The 20,505-nt window shown below is 37.4% G+C and overlaps 1 protein-coding gene across 1 annotated transcript in view; it reads left to right on the forward strand.

Annotated features, from left to right (window-relative positions):
* The window catches only part of LOC104026710 (sodium channel protein type 5 subunit alpha), a 55,427-nt gene that overhangs the window by 27,180 nt on the left and 7,742 nt on the right, over positions 1-20,505 (forward strand). The window contains 10 exon segments of the mRNA XM_075706553.1: positions 813-915; positions 2,612-2,850; positions 2,973-3,125; positions 4,295-4,648; positions 5,428-5,880; positions 9,988-10,099; positions 11,192-11,346; positions 14,708-14,915; positions 16,416-16,504; positions 19,588-19,842. Coding sequence (XP_075562668.1) covers positions 813-915; positions 2,612-2,850; positions 2,973-3,125; positions 4,295-4,648; positions 5,428-5,880; positions 9,988-10,099; positions 11,192-11,346; positions 14,708-14,915; positions 16,416-16,504; positions 19,588-19,842 — 2,121 coding nt within the window.

Genomic DNA, 20,505 nt, shown 5'->3' on the forward strand with positions numbered 1-20,505 from the left:
AGTTCTAATTATGTCCTCCCTGTTACTGGAATCTTCATTCTTTCTGTTTTTCTCTACCTCAGAGTCTCACCTGTTCTTTGCAGCCTGTGCTTTACAGTTGTCTACTTAGTCTTTAAAAAGCACGTGTGTGTGTGTGAGGGGTATTAATGTGTCATGAACTGAATCTTTGATAATATTTCAGTGTGTCCCATAAGATACAGGTGTTGGCCTGTCTGTTCTTCAGTGCACATCAGGAACTCTGAGTTTAGCATTCTGGAACTTCTAATGAAAACAAAAGTAGTCCCATTCCTAGTTTTAGGCAGTTCAATATTAGTATAGATCTTGATAGGCTTAATATGGCTGGGAAAACCAATATTTTTTATTAACTAAATAACTATTCTTAATATTAATAAATATTTATTATTTATTAATAATCAGTTAAATAGCCAATAATTTATTTAAACTGATCGTCAGTCTTTTCTTTTGTATGTTCTTTTTATCAGTCACTGGAAAGATGGTATGATTTTTTCCTTTTCTCCCCTGTTAATGGTTCTATACTTCTTATATAATGGCATTATTATTGTTGTTAAATATTTTCAGAAGGAAACAACTTCTTGAAATATATTACTGGTTTTGATGAAATGTCCTTTGCATTCAAAGGCAAACACACAATATTGTTGTATTGTTTTGGTTTATATTCTTTCAGCAAGGTAAGGCTTCATTACAATGTGTATTTAAAAAGGCACATTTATCTTATGCTGGACATAATTTTTATATTGCCATTTCTTCATATTCCCTTGTTATATTATCTTCTGTTGTCTTTCTAACCAAAGAGACAGATACTGCTGTCCTATGAATTGTCAGTGGACTCTATTAATGATCCTTTTCGAAGACAGAGGTTAATGAGTGCAGCCACTGTTATTACAGATAATTTGCGTAAGTCATTCTTTAGTGTTTTTCCTATGGTGATTGCATAATTTGACCTAAGAGAACAAAATGTCACAAACAGTCAGCATTATTTTAAAAGTCACTAGGGGAAATTATGCTGCAATCAAATGTAAATTTCAGTAAAATTAATATTCTCGTATCTTGCATAACTGCAACCGTAACTTGCAATAGCCAAGGGTAAATCATGCCTGACCAACTTGATTGCCCTATACAATAAAATGACTGGGGTTTGTGGATGAGAGGAGAGCAGTGTTTGCATTTACCTTGACTTTAGCAAGGCTTTCAACACTGTCGCCTACAGTGTTTTTTCATCCAAGTTAGGGTGTTAGGGTCTGCATCAGTGGACAACAAGCTGGACAAAAAAAAAAAAAAAAATTGGATGATTGGGCTTCAAGTTTATGTTGAACAGGTTGTATTCTACCTGAAGGCAGGTAACAAGTGGAGGACCACAGGGTGTATCCTAGGACACATCTTAAGTGACCTGGAGGAGGCAACAGAGGGCTTGCTCTTAAATTTTGCAGATGACACCAAATTGGGGGGGAACGACTTGATACACTGGAGGTAAGAGCTGCCATCTAGAGGGACTTAGGGTGGAGGAATGGGCCAACGGGAACCTTATGAAAATTCAACCAGAACAAATGTAAACTTCTGCATATCTGCAAGTATCTCTTGCAACCATACAGGCTGGGAGCTGGCTGGCTGGGAAGCAGCTCTGAAGGGAAGGCCCTGTGGGTCCTTGTGGGCAGCAAGCTGAGCATGAGCTAGCAACATGCCCTTGCAGCAGCAATCGCTAACAGTATCCTGGACTATATTAAAAGGAGCATAGTCAGGAGAAAAGTGATTATCACCCTTTATTAAACACTTGCTAGACCACATACTGTGCCCAGTTTGCCCCCCAGCCCCCCAGTACAAGAAATACATGGAGGTCAGCAGAGGGCCACCAAGTCAGGGGCTGGTTCAGCCTGGAGGGAACATTTTGAGGAGAAGTTAATATCAGCCTTCCAGTGTGTAGGAAGGCATTATCAAGAAGATGGAGTCGGGCTCTTCACAGTGGTGCACAGTGGGAAGATGAGACAAGAGATGTAAATCGAAAGAAGAGAGCTTCAAACTGTGTGTAAGGAGAAGCTTTCACCGGAGGGACAGACAGAGGAACAGGTTATGCAGTCTCTGACCTCATGGCTGACCATGCTTTGAGAAGGGGGTTGCACTAGAGATCTGCTGAGGTCCCTTCCAACTGGATTTATCTTATAACCCTATCCTCAACTATGGACACCAAGATATGGGGGACGCCCTTCTTCATTTTATCTTGGACTTTTTTTCAACCCATGCTGCATCTGTGACTGTACCGATGCAACTCACAGAAAACAAGTTTCAGTTTTTCCAGAGACAGTTAAATTATTTCTCCTTAATGCAGATCCTTTATCGTCCTTCTATAGGATAATAAACATATGAAGAGGTGGGTAATATCACCTGTTTCTGCAATTATGAGATTTGTTGATGGTGACCTTTAAATAGCTTGTAATTAGTTTGTGTAGAATGAGTGAAACAGTGGTTTTCAATGATGCCATTCTGCTCACATGAGATTGATTTTTCTTTTCAATCTTTTCTGTGACTGTCCTTTTCTTCATACTATGAGATTCCACATAAGATTATTTGTATGACACTTTCCCTCTTTGTCATTTAGAACTGCAAGAGTCAAAACTGAAATGCCCTTCATTATGTAAACGTTTTGCTCAAAAGTATCTGATTTGGAATTGTTGTCCATTCTGGAAAGTAGTCAAAGAGAAGGTGAAACTGGTAATTTTGGATCCATTTGCTGATCTCTTAATCATGGTTTGCATTATTGTGAATACCTTATTCATGGCTCTGGAGTACCCTCATATGCCACGCCATTACCAACAAATGATTTTTGTAAGTGACAAGGTAAGTTAGGTCTGTGTTAGAGTGAATATGGAGTTATAACCCCATATTTATACTGGGACAGTCCCATAAAGAGACATATTTTTTCAGTGACTTTTTGATGAATTTCTTTTTCCTCTTTCCAGGTGTTCACCCTGATTTTTACAGCAGAAATGATCTTGAAAATCATCGCTCTAGATCCTTACAACTATTTTCAGCAAAAATGGAATATTTTTGATAGTATAGTTGTTATGATTGGCCTAATAAGCTTTAAAGAAAATCTGTCATTTTTCAGGCTGGTAATTATTTCTTTATTCTTTTTAAAAAGTACGTGTGTTATATAGATTTGTAAAAGATTACAGTGAAATACCATCAGATTATTTTACTGATGAATCTGTTAAAACAGTTCTCTTTGTTAGTACATAGAAGGCAACATGAATGTTTAATTAGAGTGAATATTAAATGAATATTAAAGAATACATTCAATATGTTTATTATACTGTGTATATTAGATACTACAAATCCTCTGGCACTGTGTGCCCCCTTGGAGGTTTGACCTAGCAGAGAGTTCGCTGGTTCCCTGTTAGGTCTGTACAGTGTCACTGCTCAACTACATTTCAGATCTTCAATTAGGAAATGATATTATCTGAGTGTTTTCATGAGCTTAAGGATAGCAAAGGTTCATTCACAGCTTTTCCTTTTGAGTTGAGATTTGAAAAATAATGTAGCCTTCCTCAAGGCTTAGACTTGACCTTGAGGTCTCCTCAAGGCTTTCCCCCATCTTAGGGAAAAGGAGGAGCACCTCTGAGATGTCTATGTATAATGTTATTTTTTTGCTTACATCCTTACTGTGTATTTAGAATGCTAAATTTGCTAATTACTTCTAACATTCTTCATAGCTTTTCTGAATCATCACACCTAGAAATTCAGTTGAATTCTGTTTCATCTTGTATATCATGACTGAGCAAATTTAACACCTCTGAATGCTAATTTGACTAAAAATGTCCTTTTTACTCATGAGGGTGCATAGAATACATCCCATCTGGCTTTTCAGATGCTGTTTTAAGTCTGTTAGGCGAGAGGTAGAAAAAATTTTTTTTTCAATTTTTGTTTGATTACATTTGATTTAGTCCAAAATGCAGTCACTTCATAAGCGTCATCCACGTACTTATAAGCCACTTGATTAGTATTACTATTACTGTTATTGCTATTATTACTAATCGACTTACACGTGCTTGTATCTAACTTAGCACAAACAATTTGAAAGCTTCTTTTGGCAGTTCTGTGTTCTCAGTAATATCAACCATCTGAGCTTAAGCACAGCACTTTTGGATCAGGACAATTAAAAACCTTTCTTTGGGGGAAAAATGATGATGGTGTTACTGAAGTAAAGACAGCATGATAAATGCAGGGTCTGTTTTTTATGTGTGTTCGCCACTCACATTGTTCTCTTGTGTTTTACTTACAGCTCAGGATCTTCAAATTGGCAAAATCCTGGCCAGCCTTAAATACTCTTATGAAAATAATTCTAAATTCAGTTGGTGCTCTGGGTAACCTCACTCTGGTTTTGATTATCACTGTATTTATTTTTGCTGTAGTAGGAAAGCAGGTTTTGGGCAATTATTATGAGAATAATTACTATAAAATAAGCACCAATGTGAATTTACGCTGGCATATGAAGGATTTTTGTCATTCATTCCTGATTATATTCCGAATACTATGTGGAGAATGGATTGAAACCATGTGGGAATGTATGGAAGTGGCTGGAAAAGGGCTATGTCTTCCCATTTTCTTGCTAGTCCTGGTGATAGGAAACCTGGTGGTGAGTTTCAAGCTATTTTTCCGTCCCTACTGAATGCGTCCACTTACACCGGCATCTTTTTTTCCAAGGCAAACTTATCATTTGAAGAGTGTTCACACTATTCTCTTTTCTGGATGTTACTTAATGTATGTTTTTCTTCTGTCTTTTTTGCCTTTTCCCCATCTTTGTCTTTCTCACACAAGAGGTAGCTGCTAAGCAAAATATACAAAATTGTTCCTTCTACCCAGAGTATAGAAGTGCAGTGCTTTTGGTAATTTGGTGTCTGATATCTTCATCTTTGGTGTTGCTAGGATCAAATAACCAATCTGTTCAGTGCTTTTAATGCTTACCAACTTATCCTTATATTATCAAAAATTTACAGTACCCAGATTTTCTGGTTCGTGTGACATATACTAGATCTAATGTATATATAATGGAAGATTAAATCTTTTTCATCTGCTTGGTTTGTTGGTCTATACCAGATTCTTTTTGATGGTGGTGGTATTAAAATTTATCTTTGCCTGATGTTTTTCAACGTATCTACCTCCTCGTACATCATGAACATCAGAGCATGTGAAAATATATTTGATATACCTATACCCTCTCTTCCTTCCTTTTTCTCCTGACTTTCCTTCCAGAAGGAGCCATATCATACTATATTAATATTCCAGTATAATAGTAAATAATTTCATTGCGGTGGTTGATGAAAGCAAGTTTGAGATTTTTTTATCTAAGGAGGATTTTCTGAAATGTCTTTCCTGTTAACAGTAGTGTCTCCAACTTACTTTAACTATTTTAAGGTGCTCAACCTATTCATTGCCTTGCTGCTGAGTTCGTTCAGTACTGACTCCTCAAAGGGACAAGAGGAAAATGGACAAATGACTAAATGTCAGATTGCCATTGCACGGATTTGCAAGAGCCTGCAGTCTGTAAAAGACAGAATGTTGGATCATTGTAGCAAAATAATGAAACAAAGCCTCAAAACAACAGCCAAAAAGAAGACTTTGGTGCAAATTTCTGCCAAAGACATAGAGCAAAATAACTATGCCATGACAGATGTCAGAAAGGATATAGACAACAATTGCTTTGGCATTTGGTATTACAATACTGAAGAGAGTTCCCCCATAACAAGGAAATATGAAGAATTTTTAACAAGTCATAGTACCTGTGTTCCCATTGCAGTAGCAGAGACTTATACCAATGAAGGTGATGATGAGCACAGTGTATGCACAGAAATAGAATACAGAAAGCAGGTAAGGAATATTGATATTTGAAAAATTATTGTAACTTGCATCTGTAAATGTAATCTTGAAGACTCTGCAATAAATCTTATCCCTTCTGTCATCTCTGCCATTTTACTTTCTTTGTTCTTCTAGTAGCTTCAAAATGCAAGAGCTGCCAAATAGTCTTATTCAGTAAGATGCTGAATATCCACTTTTTCATCATTCTCCTCACTGATAGCCATAATCCTGCTTCTGTCTGTTTTGTTTCCATTTATTGCTGTCAATTGCTAAATGAAGTTTGATCAAGCCAGATATTCTTTCTTTTTGTCTCCTTTGCCTTACAGATGGCACCTGGAATTTTTAGAAGGCAGACCTCTTGTGCTGCTTATATGTTGCCTCTTGGCTGCATGGAATCCAAAGGGATTACAAATAAAAGCTTCACCTTAGAAAAATAATTTCTTATGTTTTTTTAATCCTCTATTCACCTCTGATACTTTGGACTCCCCTTTATAACTCTTGATTTTGTTGTGTTGGACAGGATTGAGCTCAAGGCTTTCTGCATGTGAGGCGTTTATTCTGCTATGATAGTCAATAATGGTGCTATTCATTTGCCTGTACATAGGCATTTAGGGATATTTGAGATACTTCAGGTGTCTTTCACATCCACATGGGACTGACAAATAAGACACAGGAGCTATAGGAACTGTTTTTGGCATCTGGAGGCCAGGGGTATGTAGAAAGACCTCAGATGACACTAGGTATCAGGCACAATTAGGTTGCTCCATTTAGATATCTGAATCTCAAGATTCCACATACTGCTCACCTCATAGATGTCAAGTGCCATTTGAGGTGCTGGATTATCTCATACGGCTTCTAAATGCACCTCCGAAAAGGTGTCTGTCAGTTCCTGTAGATCTGTGCTGTATTTAACTATGCCACGTGTATGTCTTAGGTACCCCTAGGTATCTTAAAAGACGCTAAGCAATTCAGGGCAAGCAACTGAATTAAACCTTTTGTGTCCTCGCTGCATTTAGTACTGTCCCTTCCTGCCTGTCCATATTACTTGCATGTTGCCCACTTTCGCGCTTCTTTTTTTCTCCCATTTTGCTTTCTTGATTTCTTTTTCCTTTTTTTTTTGCTTTGTTTTCTTCTCTCTAATGATGTGTTATACCTTTAATAAAATGGAATTTTACTCCATTACTTCCCTTTGAGAAGGGTGATGTGTCTTAATGAAATTCTGTTTGTGACGGCATCATTACTTTTATTATAGGTGATGTGATTGCTTAGAAAGGATATGAATGCTGGTTTGAGTATGACGAGCTATCTGCATGAATGCATTTTAGTTCAGAATCATTGGGTCATCCTCTGAGATTCTTATTTCCATATAAATATTTTTGCCTCTAGAAGGTAAGGGTGATACCTTCTAGCCCATTGACAGTACTGCAGCTGTGTATGGAACAGCCAGTAGTAGTTTCAGCTCAGCTCAGTGCACAACAACCTCAAGTTAATTTCTTTTAGAAGCCTGCCTTATTCACAGGCAGTAGTAATAAGAAGCAGCAGACTCCGATATACCTTCCCTGCAATCTTTTGTCAGAAGGTGAACAAAAAGAATATTAACCCTTCTCAGACCAGTACTAAAGGAAGTACCAATAGAAGCTGGCTTATACAACAAAAAAATGAGCTGGTTTGCAGGTTCTTCACATAAAACAAGATAGACAGCCTCTTACAGAAAGTAGCTTATGATTTTCATTTAAGTATTTTTATTAATTTCTGCTTATTTCTCCTGCTACTACACTCAAGTAGGAATGAGCTTTTCTAAGATGTTGCAACTGTGCTTTTTTTCTTCATAGGTAAAAGTGATGGTGTAAATGTGTGACAGTATGGGGTTTAGTTCATCTAAAAAACACATCCAAATGTGTGAGCAGCAAGCTCAGGTGGAACAGCAGGCTTTGATGACTCTACTGTACCTAGATTAGCTTGTTAAAGATTATGTTTTGTGAGTGTCAGTTATGTTATGATTGTGATATCACCATATTTTAAATCTGTCAGAACGGTTATTTGGGCTCAAAGTGCAGTTCCCTAGTATGCTGTGGCAGAAATGTCAAAAGCAGGTGCTATCTTTGGATGGATTATCATATGGTCGGTGTCTAGGTGTACTGGTAGAATCCATTTTCTATGGTTTTGGTCATAAGAGGAGGCATCATCAGTGGAATATCTTTGGACAAGTTCTCAAAGAAGCAGAAGTCGCTGATCACCTTAGAATCATCTGTGGCTGTTTGAAATATGTTGTCCATAAACATTTGATGACAGAAATTCTTTCCCTGCTGCATTGGAATCTGGTATTGCTTGGAATTTGTAGTGGCAAAAGGACTGAGAGCTGACTAGGATCACTGAGCTCTTCTGCCTGTAACTAGAAACATGGCACTGTTGGGGTCCAGCTGCAAAGGCTGCTACTGAGCCAGTTCATCAGAAATCAGTGAATTGGATGCAGGAATCCATCAGCGGGTTAAATGTAGATCTTGAGGAATGATACATTTCCACAGTATAACCACAGGAGCACAGTATTTGAAATCGAGGAAGAAACAATTTTTTACATGCCTTTTAGCGATATCATTTAATTATCTGTAAAAAGACAAACATGCTAAATTTGGTGGATGCTTTGGATTCTGTTAAAGAATTTTGACTTTTAAGAATGACTGTTAGGAAGAAAAATGTGGAAAATTAACTGTTTTGCATTAATTCACACAGGGAGACAGAATAAGACATAGAGAGCAGTGTCGGAGTTCAAGCGGCTTCAGTCAGATTTCTGGGACTTCTGAAAGCATAAGTGGGTTTTCAGAGGCCCACCAAAAGAAAGAGCAAAAAGAGGTAATTATAAATTTTATCATCTTGTGGAATATTAGAGATGAAAATTGTTGCAGCGGTTCTCATTCAGCAATGACAGGACAAGCTGGGGTTTTCTGAAGAGTAGCAAGTATAATCCCTGTGAAGTTGGTACATCTCTCTAGAGGTTATAATAGTTTAAAGCATGGAGGTTTGCCCCTCATAAGCAACCATGGCTAACAGTGTAACTTAATATATTATTTTGTACAAAATATGTAAACTGAAATTAACCAAGAAACACACTTATTTTCAACATGCTTGATACATGCTATTTATTTTTATAGATAATTCTGTTTGCTGTCATCCTTGGATGCAAAAATTAGTTCTCTAGAAGCGGTTCCCAAAACAACCACTTTTTCTGGTCTAGAAACTTAGCTTATTCTAATACAGTACAGTTCCACATCAAAAAAGGTGAAGAATTATGGCTTGCCTCCAATGACCCAGAAAATTAAATGGAAGTTCAGCAACTTTCTGGATTACTACCTCCAAAAGTTAAACCACTTTAGCATTTCCTGGTTTTAGACAGGTTGCCAGAAGTTTTGTTTGTTATACATTATTTAATTATATTTATATAAAAAATGCTCATGAATTTAAATAATTGCATTTTTGTCTATGTTAGAGATTCCCTAGGACCTTAAGTTAGTGTAGAGCAGCATGGCTGTCAACGTAGGCAGTTCTCCCTTCTGGCTTCTCATTCTTATCCCTGTCCTCATGCGTTCCCTTTCCATGTCATACAGGGCACTTACACTTCATGGCTGATAGATTGCTTTATTCCTTTTTCTTTATACTTGTTTTCCTTATTGTTTTTAGTTTTATAGGTTTGTAGGTTACCTACCAATAACTACAATTCTTTGAGCTGCGTAGACCATATGTACCTTTCTTTCCTGCTAGGCCTTCCTGTCTTAGCCTTTTGAGACATGGTTTGTGTCTCTGAAAATGAAAAGAGAATTGGATTGGCATGAAGAAATCAGAGTTTTGTCTAAAGTAAATCTATAGAATAATACAATCTTTTCTAAACATTTTCCTTCCTGCAAGTCCAATGTAGACGACTAGAAGAAATGAAGAAACTTATTAAATTAAAGCCATGGAAACAAAGAGCAGGGATTATTAGCCTTTTCTGTCCTATTATTTGTAATTTTATTTTGGTAGTTCAGCAACATTAAGATAATTTATACGCTGAAGATTTTTTTTGGGGGGGGTAACCTTACTAATGAAAAGCAAGTAAATTCTCTTCTTTGCCCTTCTCCTGTGCAGAAATGTGATGCTGGTAGCTATTCTGAAGCCAGCACTGTGGATCCGGTTATTCTTCAGGAGATGTTTCCCCAGCCTAAAAAGTCACACCTACCTAAGGACTGTTTTGGAGAAAGTAAGAATCTTTTATGTATTGCAGTGACACCAAATGAACCAGTATTCAAAGATATCTGTTTGGAACATTTCCAAATTGGCAGAAACTGTTTGCCTGAGACACTTGTTTATAAACATAAGAACTCAAATAAATATACCTGAAGCCAGCACTGAACTGGAGCAGGGTTAGGATGCCTGAATACAGGCATTTAGTACCATATGAGATGGCTGAGAGTATGCAAGACAACTGCATGAAGCTGACAGAACTGTCACAGAAGCTCTAGAATATCTGAAGAGGCCTAAAATGGTTCTGAACACCTGTGTGTAGGTAGCAAAATGCCATCTTTCAAGTGCAATTCAGTCTTATATTGAGGCGTCAGACTGTAGGTACCTGTATATGAGCAAAGGCACTCAGAGCACTTCTGAAGGGGCAGCTGGTCCTGTTAGGGCAGTTAGGGTATGTATGCCCGTACCTGGTATCTTAAATGGCACCTCAGCTGAATTTGTCTGAGCTCCCAGTACAGTGGATGAATACAGCTAATGGAATTGAGAGGACTGCACAGCTCACCCCAGTGTCAACACCTACCTTTGATTGTCCTGAATGGCTCCTTAGACTCCATTGACCCTCATGGCTTAATCCTACTGCCTTTACAGATTAATGAAGAAGTGTGTTTTCTGGTGCAAAACAGTGAACAGAGAACCTGGTTGTAATGTCTCTGCGGTGCAATCAAGTGAAATGCTCCGTAAAAATAACAATTTACTAAACTACTAGTAAGGTAATATCAATTTTCAAAACAAAGAATAAATGCAGAAAATAAAATAAGTAAGTTTTTTAGATAGAAGTAATGGCTTTTTTGTGTCCACTTGGGCTTGTGGGCACAAAAGCTTTTCTGCTTTTTCCATGTATGAGTTGCTCTATTAAAAGAGATTATTTTGACCTACACATTTTGTCTTTTCTTTAGCTTTAGATTGTTGCAGCCACAGCATCACCCCATAGGTAAAACAGCGCATTCTTTGTAGAGTCTGCAGAAGGTCATTTTAAGATGTCTTACACTTTTTAGATTCCATGTCTTCACATTTTTGATGTAACCAATATGCTGTTTTCTCTTTTCAGATTGTGTTGAATGTTTCCCGTGTTGTATAGTGGATATCAATAAGTTTCCAGGCAGGACTTGGTGGAAATTTAGAAAAACCTGCTACAGAATTGTTAAACATAGCTGGTTTGAAAATTTTATAATTTTTATGATAATATTGAGCAGCGCAGCACTGGTAAATTTAATTTAATTTCTCAAATTTTGAATTGATGATTGTCAGTAAAGGAAAAGAATCATATTATTATATTTAATTTATTTCTAATACTCTTGCATTCGTTTCACCAGGGAGAGACAAGAGTATAATAAACTTATCCCTTAGAAGAAGGCTCTCCCCGACTTGGATAAGATATTTAAATATATGGAATCATAGCCTTCTTCAAAGTTCTTCATGGAACATAGTTCTTGACGCACTTATGTGCTTAATTAGGAGGCTAAACCAGGGTCTGAAACTACTTAGCTTAAAAAAAATAAAAGTACTTCTAAATTTGTAAAGCAGACTAACTGCTCAGTAAAAATTTAGATTTAAAATCATCCAAACATTAAGATGATCAGAATGTAAAAGTGAAGATGGCTGTAAACTGGTAGGTGATTTAATGTGTCTTTGCTACTCTGACTATATCCATTTCTACTGAAGGATAAGGGAAGTTTTATGTGATTTGAAAACCTATTCACTAAGTCTACTGAAAGTAATTTGTTAAAAAAAACTTTATGTAGTGCAGAAGGAACATAACCAACTAGTGTGAAAGTGATCTGTATGGTAGGTGTCAGAGTTTTCCAAATAAAATCTGTTCGGTGTGCATTAAGTTTAGATTGTCCACTAAACTGTAGATTTGAACTGTCTGCTTTAAAATTTCCGTGGCAAAATCTCCAAGGGAACTCCCTGGGGTTCCCATGAGGGCTCCTCTGTCTTCATGTGGAACCAAACTGAAGTAAGGAAGGAAACCAAGTCATTATTTAATGTACTGTAGGATCTGGCTAAGTTGAACACAGAATTAGTTGGTATCCAGATGCAAAATAAAACAACGACGATTTATTTTCATCAAAGATGTATTGTGGTGTTGAGAACTTTCACATTGCTAAGATACTGTTGTCCTCTTGCAAGAAGGGACTTGTCCATTTTCTGTTTGTTTATCAAGTTGTTTGATGATATCGAATTTCCTGATTTAGCTAGAATGAAGGGATACCATGCCATCAGGCATGTCTATGGCTTGAAAGTAAATTAAATCAGATGGTGATCATAGAAGGTATCCATAGAAAAGTATGTGGTGTGTGCTCAGTGCTCAGAGCAAAGGAAGAGTTAGAAGTTTGAAAGAGCATCACTACTAATGAATGGGTGAGTTGACTAATAGGTGGAAATCAAGGTAGCCAAGGTTAAACACTGAAAAAGACAATGCTAATTATTGAACTTGCTCAGAAAAAAAGGTAGGAAATGGTAAATAGGTTTAAGTACATGAATGCCAGGAGTTCTCAATTACCCACAGTCGAATTACTATTCCTGTGGACACAGTGACAGCTCTGCTCTCTAGACATTTCTCCTAATTGTAGCGCAATTGAATGACCACTGCTTCAAAGACCACTTAGCTCCAGAAGCAGTATTACTGTTTTCTTACTCTGCAGAGCAGGAGTGCGTAAGTTTTACCAGATTGTTGGTAACTATACATAGGAGCATCTCTGCCCCCTGTTTTTTCAGTGGGAATATAAAACGGAAAAAACAGCGATGATTTTACATGAGTTTACTGTTTCAGGTCTCACTTGATCTAAACACTTGGTTATGCTCCTGCTCCCCCGTATCGGTGGCCTTTTAGACTGGGTTTAGCATGTGATAAATACAGGGGAGCAAATCAGGTCTGCTACAATAACTAAATAATAATCTTCTCTGAGAGCACTGGAGACACATAGCAGAGGCACTCAGGTGTTTCTGCAAGAAACATTTAATGGTTTAGTGTGACTGGTGATAACTTGTAACTGTTAAGGCCTGCTGTAGCTGAGCTAATCCTTGCAAAACCATTGGGGTGTCTTTGCTACCATGCTCCCTTGAAACAAAGGTCTGTGGACCATCTGGGTCAGTCTCCCTTGTAACACAGCCTGCTATTTCCTTAAAGGGTGTTGACCGTTAATGAACTTACTAAAAAATAACAGCAGAATAAGAGATTTCACAGTCAGGTAAGGAGCTGTTAAGTGAAGACCTGATGTAGATTGAAACTGGATATGGATTAAAGTTTTGACACCCTCCATTTGGTTCCTGACCTTTGTCACAGTCTACAGCCGTGTGACTTTGGGCAAATGAATTATCTCTCTACTCTTCATTTGCTCTTCTGTAAAATAAAGATGTTGTGTTCCAACATCCCAAGGATGTGAGATGGTGTAGTCCTCTTGAGAGGACAGACTCTTAAACTTCTCATTTCAACTTTTTTACTCCTCTCATTGCAAGAAATAAGACAGAAAGCAGCTGCAGAGGCAATGTCAGAGAAGGGGACACAGATTGGAATTAGGGTAAGAGAAAGGGAGGTTGTTAAATGCCCTGATGTGCTCTAATGACACACCGAGCTCTTGAGACGGAGTGTGAAAGAGAAGGAGACTAGAGGAGACTGAGTAATTTATATCTAGGAATCGTAGGGTGTGAGAAAGGATGTGAGAAAGGGTGGCTTCTGATATATCTACATAAGTAAGAAAAACATTAAGTAAAAGTAATGACATATATGTATTTGTAAGGAGGAAATAGTGGTGGTGAAAATGGAGGGATAGTTCACTAGAAATGTTGGCAGCAAAAGAGAAATGAAGTGGAGATGGAGCTATAAGGTAGGGGAGAAATGGATGAAAGGAAAAATAAAGACATTGCCAGAGGCTTGGTGGGGAAATAATGCAAGGTGTTAAAAGGAATTGGGAATAGATTGGCACTATCAAAAACATAACATAAATTAGCAAGGCAGCAAATACATTAAACACAAATGAACAATGATGTAAGCTGCAGCAATCAATAAAACATTTTCCTAAATCCTTACTGACGTCGAATTAATGTCAAAGTTTAGGTAAAAAAATACAAAACTCCAGGAATGAGCACTTCCAGATAAGTTGTTTGTCATATTTTTTCATATCTGTATTACAACTCTGCAAGCTGACTCAAGATGATTCCTTTGGAAGGTCTAGGTCTGAAAGAGTGGTTGGTTTGTTTAATTCAAGCTTTATTATGACGAATTCTAGACCAACACCTTCAAAATTATCCACTAACTTGTGAAGCCAAGATTTTTGGTAGCCACAATTGACGCTCATCAGATATTTTTTGAAGAAGTGCTGAGCGTAAACAATTGAAAGTATGTGATTTCTCAACCAACCTGAAAATGAGTTTGTACTTGATTTTACAATTTAGGTTTTTACTTCTAAGTATAAAACTAAGTGGTGGTTCCCTATAATTTAATATAAAATGGTTGATAATCTGAAATGGTTATAGTATGCCAAACTGTGTATTCTTGTGCAATTTTAAAATAATTTTCCATAAAACTACTGAACTGTTTTAAAACTGAATTCTGAAATTGCAGGCATTTGAAGATATTCACCTGCAGGAGAGAAAAAAAGTGAAAATGCTCCTAGAGTATGCTGATAAAATATTTACCTACATCTTCTTTATGGAGATGCTTCTGAAATGGGTAGCTTATGGTTTGCACAGTTATTTCACAAATGCCTGGTGTTGGCTTGACTTCATCATCGTATGTGTAAGTATTATATTCAGCTAGTCTTACATTTTAAATTTTGATAATTTCTATATAGAGGACTACATGTAAAATCTGATTCTGAATAAATACAAGTGTAAAAGACAGTTTCCAAAAGCTGAAAAAAATTGCAATCAAAAGAGACTTTAGGACAAGTTTCAATTGAAATTGTAAGTAATAATCAGAAGTTGCTTAAGAAAATTTTTTTAGGTGTCACTGTCATTGAGGACCATGTTGCTTATAAAAACCTTTTTGGGTGCAGAGAGAGTGCAATCAGCGATCAGAAATAAAAGTAAAATAAATTAAGATTATAGAAAAATGTGAAGCTGCTGGCATCTCTGGCATTTAGAAACAGAAAAAAGTAGAGTTGCTTCCTTAAAGGAGAAGAAATTTAGATCATACAGGGTGTTGAAAAGTATTGTTGGAAAAATCATTTACCAGAGAGTTAAAGATGTAGGAAAGTATGTTTTGCTTTGCAACCAAAGAAATCCTAGCAATCCTTTTATATAGCTATAAAAAGAAATGCTGAAATCATCAGTAGTGAGATGGAAGAAGTGCAGTGTTCAATATATACATATTAATTCTGAATTCAGACAAAGTTAAATAATATAATCTTGCCATATAAAAATGAAATATTTTTGTTTGTCAGCAGTACACTGGGAAGATACTGAAGTTAAATATTTTAAAATAAGGGCATCTAAACAGCTGACTTCCATTAATGTCAAAGTAGCTGTTTGATAGCCTCTGAATAGTTAGCATTGCAAGTTGTGAAATACTAGGAAATTTCAACAGAAAAATCTAATATTATGACTATTTACAAAGAATATATAGCATGACTTTAGCAATTACAGTTCTGTAATATTAATAGCAGTGCTGTCCAAAACAGAGAAAAAGCATGAAAATATCCAATGGTTGGGCAATGAGACAACAAATTCAAGAGGCAAATCATGAACAGTGAAAAAAAACCCCTAATTATTGAAATAATTTTCTAATGTTTTCAGTTCATTTTCTCTCTTATGAAAATTTAAAATGAAGACTGGATATCTTCTTAAAAATAATTTTTGTTTCCACATCACTGTCTTAAGTCATGATAAGGAGTTACTGTATACACTTCTGAGAATAACTATGCAGAAAATGGGAATATTTTATTTGAATAATCCTTTCTGGTCTTGTAGTGTATGAAATCACCATAGTTACCAATTTGGTTGTTATACTAGCATTCAAAAAAATTTATATCCACTGTTTTTGAAAACAAAAGGAAAAAAAAAGAAAAAAGTTTCAAATTAGAATGAAATAATTCCATTAGTTTTAAAATATTAGGAAAGAATGAAGTAAAATTAGATTATGATAACTTTGAATGTGTATTTTTTTCATTTGACTTACTGGTCAAAGATACTGTAACATTCAGCTTATGATTGTCTATTGACACAAATAAAATAAATTTTTGTATACCCTTTAATAATCTCAGTTTCAATTCAATGAACACAGCTGTCATTTGTTTCCTGGGGACTAAATACTGTTTCCAAAGACACATCACCTTGTTCCTCTGGGAGTGCCCTGAAATCTCTCAGGACTCTTCGGGCATTGAGGCCTCTACGAGCTTTATCAAGATTTGAAGGGATAAAGGTAAGGATATTGGGTGGGGGTGTGTGTGCATATTTTGCTATAGCTGCATTTGAAGTTTTTGTGAAAATTACAGCTTGAATCTCTATTTTGGGACTCAACGGCATTAGGATAGGTCAGATTGCCTACTTATATCTTACAGTTGTTATTTTGAAATAATACCAAACACTTTCTCAGAAATTTATAAATACAAATGAAATAAGGAAACTGAATTATAATGTGCTGCTGCAAGGAATTATTATGTAATAGGAACACTGGAACATTTTTCCATGTTTCCAGTTTCAGTGCAATTTGCAGAACAAACTAAACAAGAATTTTTTAAGACTTGTACTTTTCTGAAACCCATTCTTAGGTTTATCTTAGATATGGAAAAATTTCATCCAGTGTATTTGGCAAACTCTTCTGAAAAAAAAAGGATATGCTTGAAAAAAATAGGAACTATTTTTCATTACTTGTCAGTAGAAAAGAAGCTATATATGTAGTTATTACAGAAAACAAACTCTACTGTGAGGAAGAAACCTGTACTGTGAAAGTTATAGTTTATCAGTCTTCATGGCATAAAAAATGTAGTGACCACAATCCTTTCTTAATTTTTTCTCATTGCCTGAGGCAAGAAATTTGGACCTGGAAAAAAGGATTCATTAATTCATTGCTTCAGTGGAAACTATTCACATTTTGTAACTCCTTTTCATAATTCCCCTTCTTTAGATGGCTGTGCTTATATCAACTCATGTTGACTGTTATCTAGACAGGCTCATGTTCCACATTTCAGATTCTCCAGGGTGGATCTGAAAGACAACAATCCTTGCAAATTCAAATAGGGTGGGATTTTCTTAATAGGTGAGGGGATTCTTCTAATTCAATTTTAAAAGCTGTTCTGAGCGAACTGTCTGGAATCTTTAAAGTCAATGGGGAGAGGTAAAAAATTGTATAATGCAAATCATCTGACCTGTGTTAGATCACAGAATGTGATGAGACACTAACTTCAGGCCCCGAGATGGATACGGAGGAAATCCTCCTGGAAGCCATGAAAGACAAGAAGGAATCCGTTAGAAACAGCCAGTGTGAATTTAGGAAGGACAACTTTTCCCTCTCAAACCTGATTGTCTTCTGTGATGAGATGGCTGAGGGAGGGAAGAGCCATCTATGGTCTCGGATATTGGTTATATCTGGTCTGGATAGGTGAACTATAAGCTAGGCAGAAAATTGGCTGAACTGCTGGGTTCATCAGGATGATGGACTGCAGAGATCATCAGGATGAAGTTCAACTGGCAGCTGGTTACTGCTGGCTCAGAGGTCGGTCCTGGCACCAGTACTGCTTAATTACTTAATTAACAACCTAAAGAATGTGGTAGAAATTGTCCTCTGCAAGTTCACAGGTGATACAAATTGGGGGTGAGCAGTTAATACGCTAGGGGCAAGGCTGCGCTGCAATGAGAGCTTGTCAGACTGGAGATATGGCCTGCAGAAACCTCAGGAAGTTCAGTGAAAGCAAATGCAAAGTCTTGCACCTGAGCCAGAATAAGCACACGTGACTGTGGCACACTGAGAAATGAACAGCTTTGCAGAAAAGGACCTGGGGTTGACAGCATGTTAAACATGAGTCAGCAGAGCAACAAAAAAGATACCACATATTGGGCTGTTTTAGCACGAGTCTGGCCAGCAAGTTGAGGCAATTCACTCTTCTGGTTTTGGTACCTGTGAGACTGAATCTGGAGCATGGTGTCTAGTTTGGGGCTCCCCAGTGTAAGAAAGATAATACCATACTGGAGAGTGTCCAGCAAAGTGCCACCAAGGTGGTCAGGGGACTGGCAAGGAGAGGCTGAGAGAATGGAGCTTGTTCTGTCTGGAGAAGAGAAGGTTAAAGGAAGGATTTGATTGGGATCTAATTAGATAAAAGATTTAATTGTTGTCTTTAACTACTTAATGGGAGGTTATGCAAGAAATGGAACTAATGTTTTCTGGTAGGCCTGCAGTGAGAAAATGAGAGAGAATGAGTCGGCTGTGAGGGATATTCCAATTAGCTACCTTGGAAATAAGATGACAGTTTGGGTGTATAGCATTGCAATAGATTGTCCAGAGAGGTTGTTGAATCTCCACCCTTGGAAAAATTCAGAACTTGACTGGACAAGAGTAACTTGGTCTGTGTTGGAACAGCTGATCTTCAGAGGTCCCTTCCAATGTGCTTCATCCTGTGTGTTTCTAGTATACAGATATTATCCAGGGCCATGATCAAAGGCTCAGAATTTTCTCATAATGACAGCAATGAAACATTTCCAGAGCGATTTCCACTATGCCCCATGACAGAGGGGTGAAAAATGGTGAAAAGAAATAGATAATTAGTCATCAAATTCCCACTGGCAACAAGCATGGTCCTACCTGTTTGCATCAGTGTGCTGGATTCACAAATACAAATTCTTAGCGCTGCTTGTGTTGGGTCCCCTGACATCACCAGCACAGACCCCAAAAGCTGGAATCCCATTTTCACTGGTACCATACCTGGAAGAGGCTTACTGCTCATTATGGGTTTGCATTCACCTTGTCCTCATGCAAGCATAAAAGAAGGAAGAGTGCTGACCAAACCAACCCAGTCTTCCAGAAGCCAAACTTCTCTACTTTATGTACTGTGTGCAGTCCGTTGCCAGTGGTTATTGGGTGAGGTTCATTTTGTTATGGAGAGCAAGCTGTTGTTCTCTTACAAAACCCCTCCAAGATAAAAGAGAAGGTTATTTATGATATTGTAGTAAATGCACATCATACAACCCATTCCCCAGTACCTGATTTTTAGATCCCATAGCTACTACAGATTCACAATCTTATTTTATATATTTCTTTTACCCAAGGATAATTTTGGTTGCCATCTGTTTTACTTCCTTCCTCAAAAGGCAAGATAGATACCACATAATGACATGTTAAGACAAGCTTGAAGTTGGGCTGAAGGCTGGCATTAAATTTGTCTTCTACTATTTTTTATATGGGTGAAAATCTGCAATAGATACAGAAGAAGGAAAAATATGTGTTTTTCTGGGAAAGTGTTCTATTGAACGTGAATAATTCATTCTTTTCATTCATTTTATTTATTTAAGGTTGTTGTGAATGCACTCTTGGGAGCTATCCCCTCAATCTTGAACGTTTTGCTCGTCTGTATTGTCTTCTGGCTCCTATTTAACATTGCAGGAGTAAAATTACTTGGAAAAAAATTTTGGAAATGCACACTCAAGAAAGGAAATATCAGTCTAATTGATAACAAAGATGATTGTACTTCCTTTAATGGAACATGGACAAATAATGATGTAAACTTTGATAATGTTGGGATGGGATACTTGGCTCTTCTCCAAGTGGTAAGTTCTATAAAAACATGCTCAGTTTTGTTTTCTTCAAGGGAATGTGTTGAGCAGCCCAACTGTGGGACACCACTATGCTTCTGTTTGTTGTACTGAAATTGGGGATTTTTTTAGCTTCCATAAATATTTTTCTTATCTATAAGCTGCTCCATTCCTCCTGAAGAACACTTCAGCATATGCAACCTTGTGTTAAAATCAAGCACTGTATTTCAGGGCTTTTCAATTTTGTTTTAATGTTGATTAACATGCTAAGCCTGAAATAGCTTGCATATTACAAGTTGGAGAGGTGGGCCTGTGTGACCCTCATGAGGTTCAACAAGGCCAAGTGCAAGGTCCTGCACCTGGGACGGGGCAACCCCCGGTATCAGTACAGGCTGGGGGATGAAGGGATGGAGAGCAGCCCTGCAGAGAGGGACTTGGGGGTACTGGTGGATGAAAAGCTGGACATGAGCCGGCAATATGCGCTTGCAGCCCAGAAAGCCAACCATATCCTGGGCTGCATCAAAAGAAGCATGGCCAGCAGGTCGAGGGAGGGGATTCTGCCCCTCTGCTCTGCTCTGGTGAGACCTCACCTGGAGCCCTGCGTCCAGCTGTGGGGCCCTCAGCACAAGGACATGGACATGCTGGAGCGGGTCCAGAGGAGGGCCACCAAAATGATCC

The sequence above is a fragment of the Pelecanus crispus genome, chromosome 2, assembly GCF_030463565.1.
Source record: "Pelecanus crispus isolate bPelCri1 chromosome 2, bPelCri1.pri, whole genome shotgun sequence".
NCBI lineage: Eukaryota > Metazoa > Chordata > Aves > Pelecaniformes > Pelecanidae > Pelecanus > Pelecanus crispus.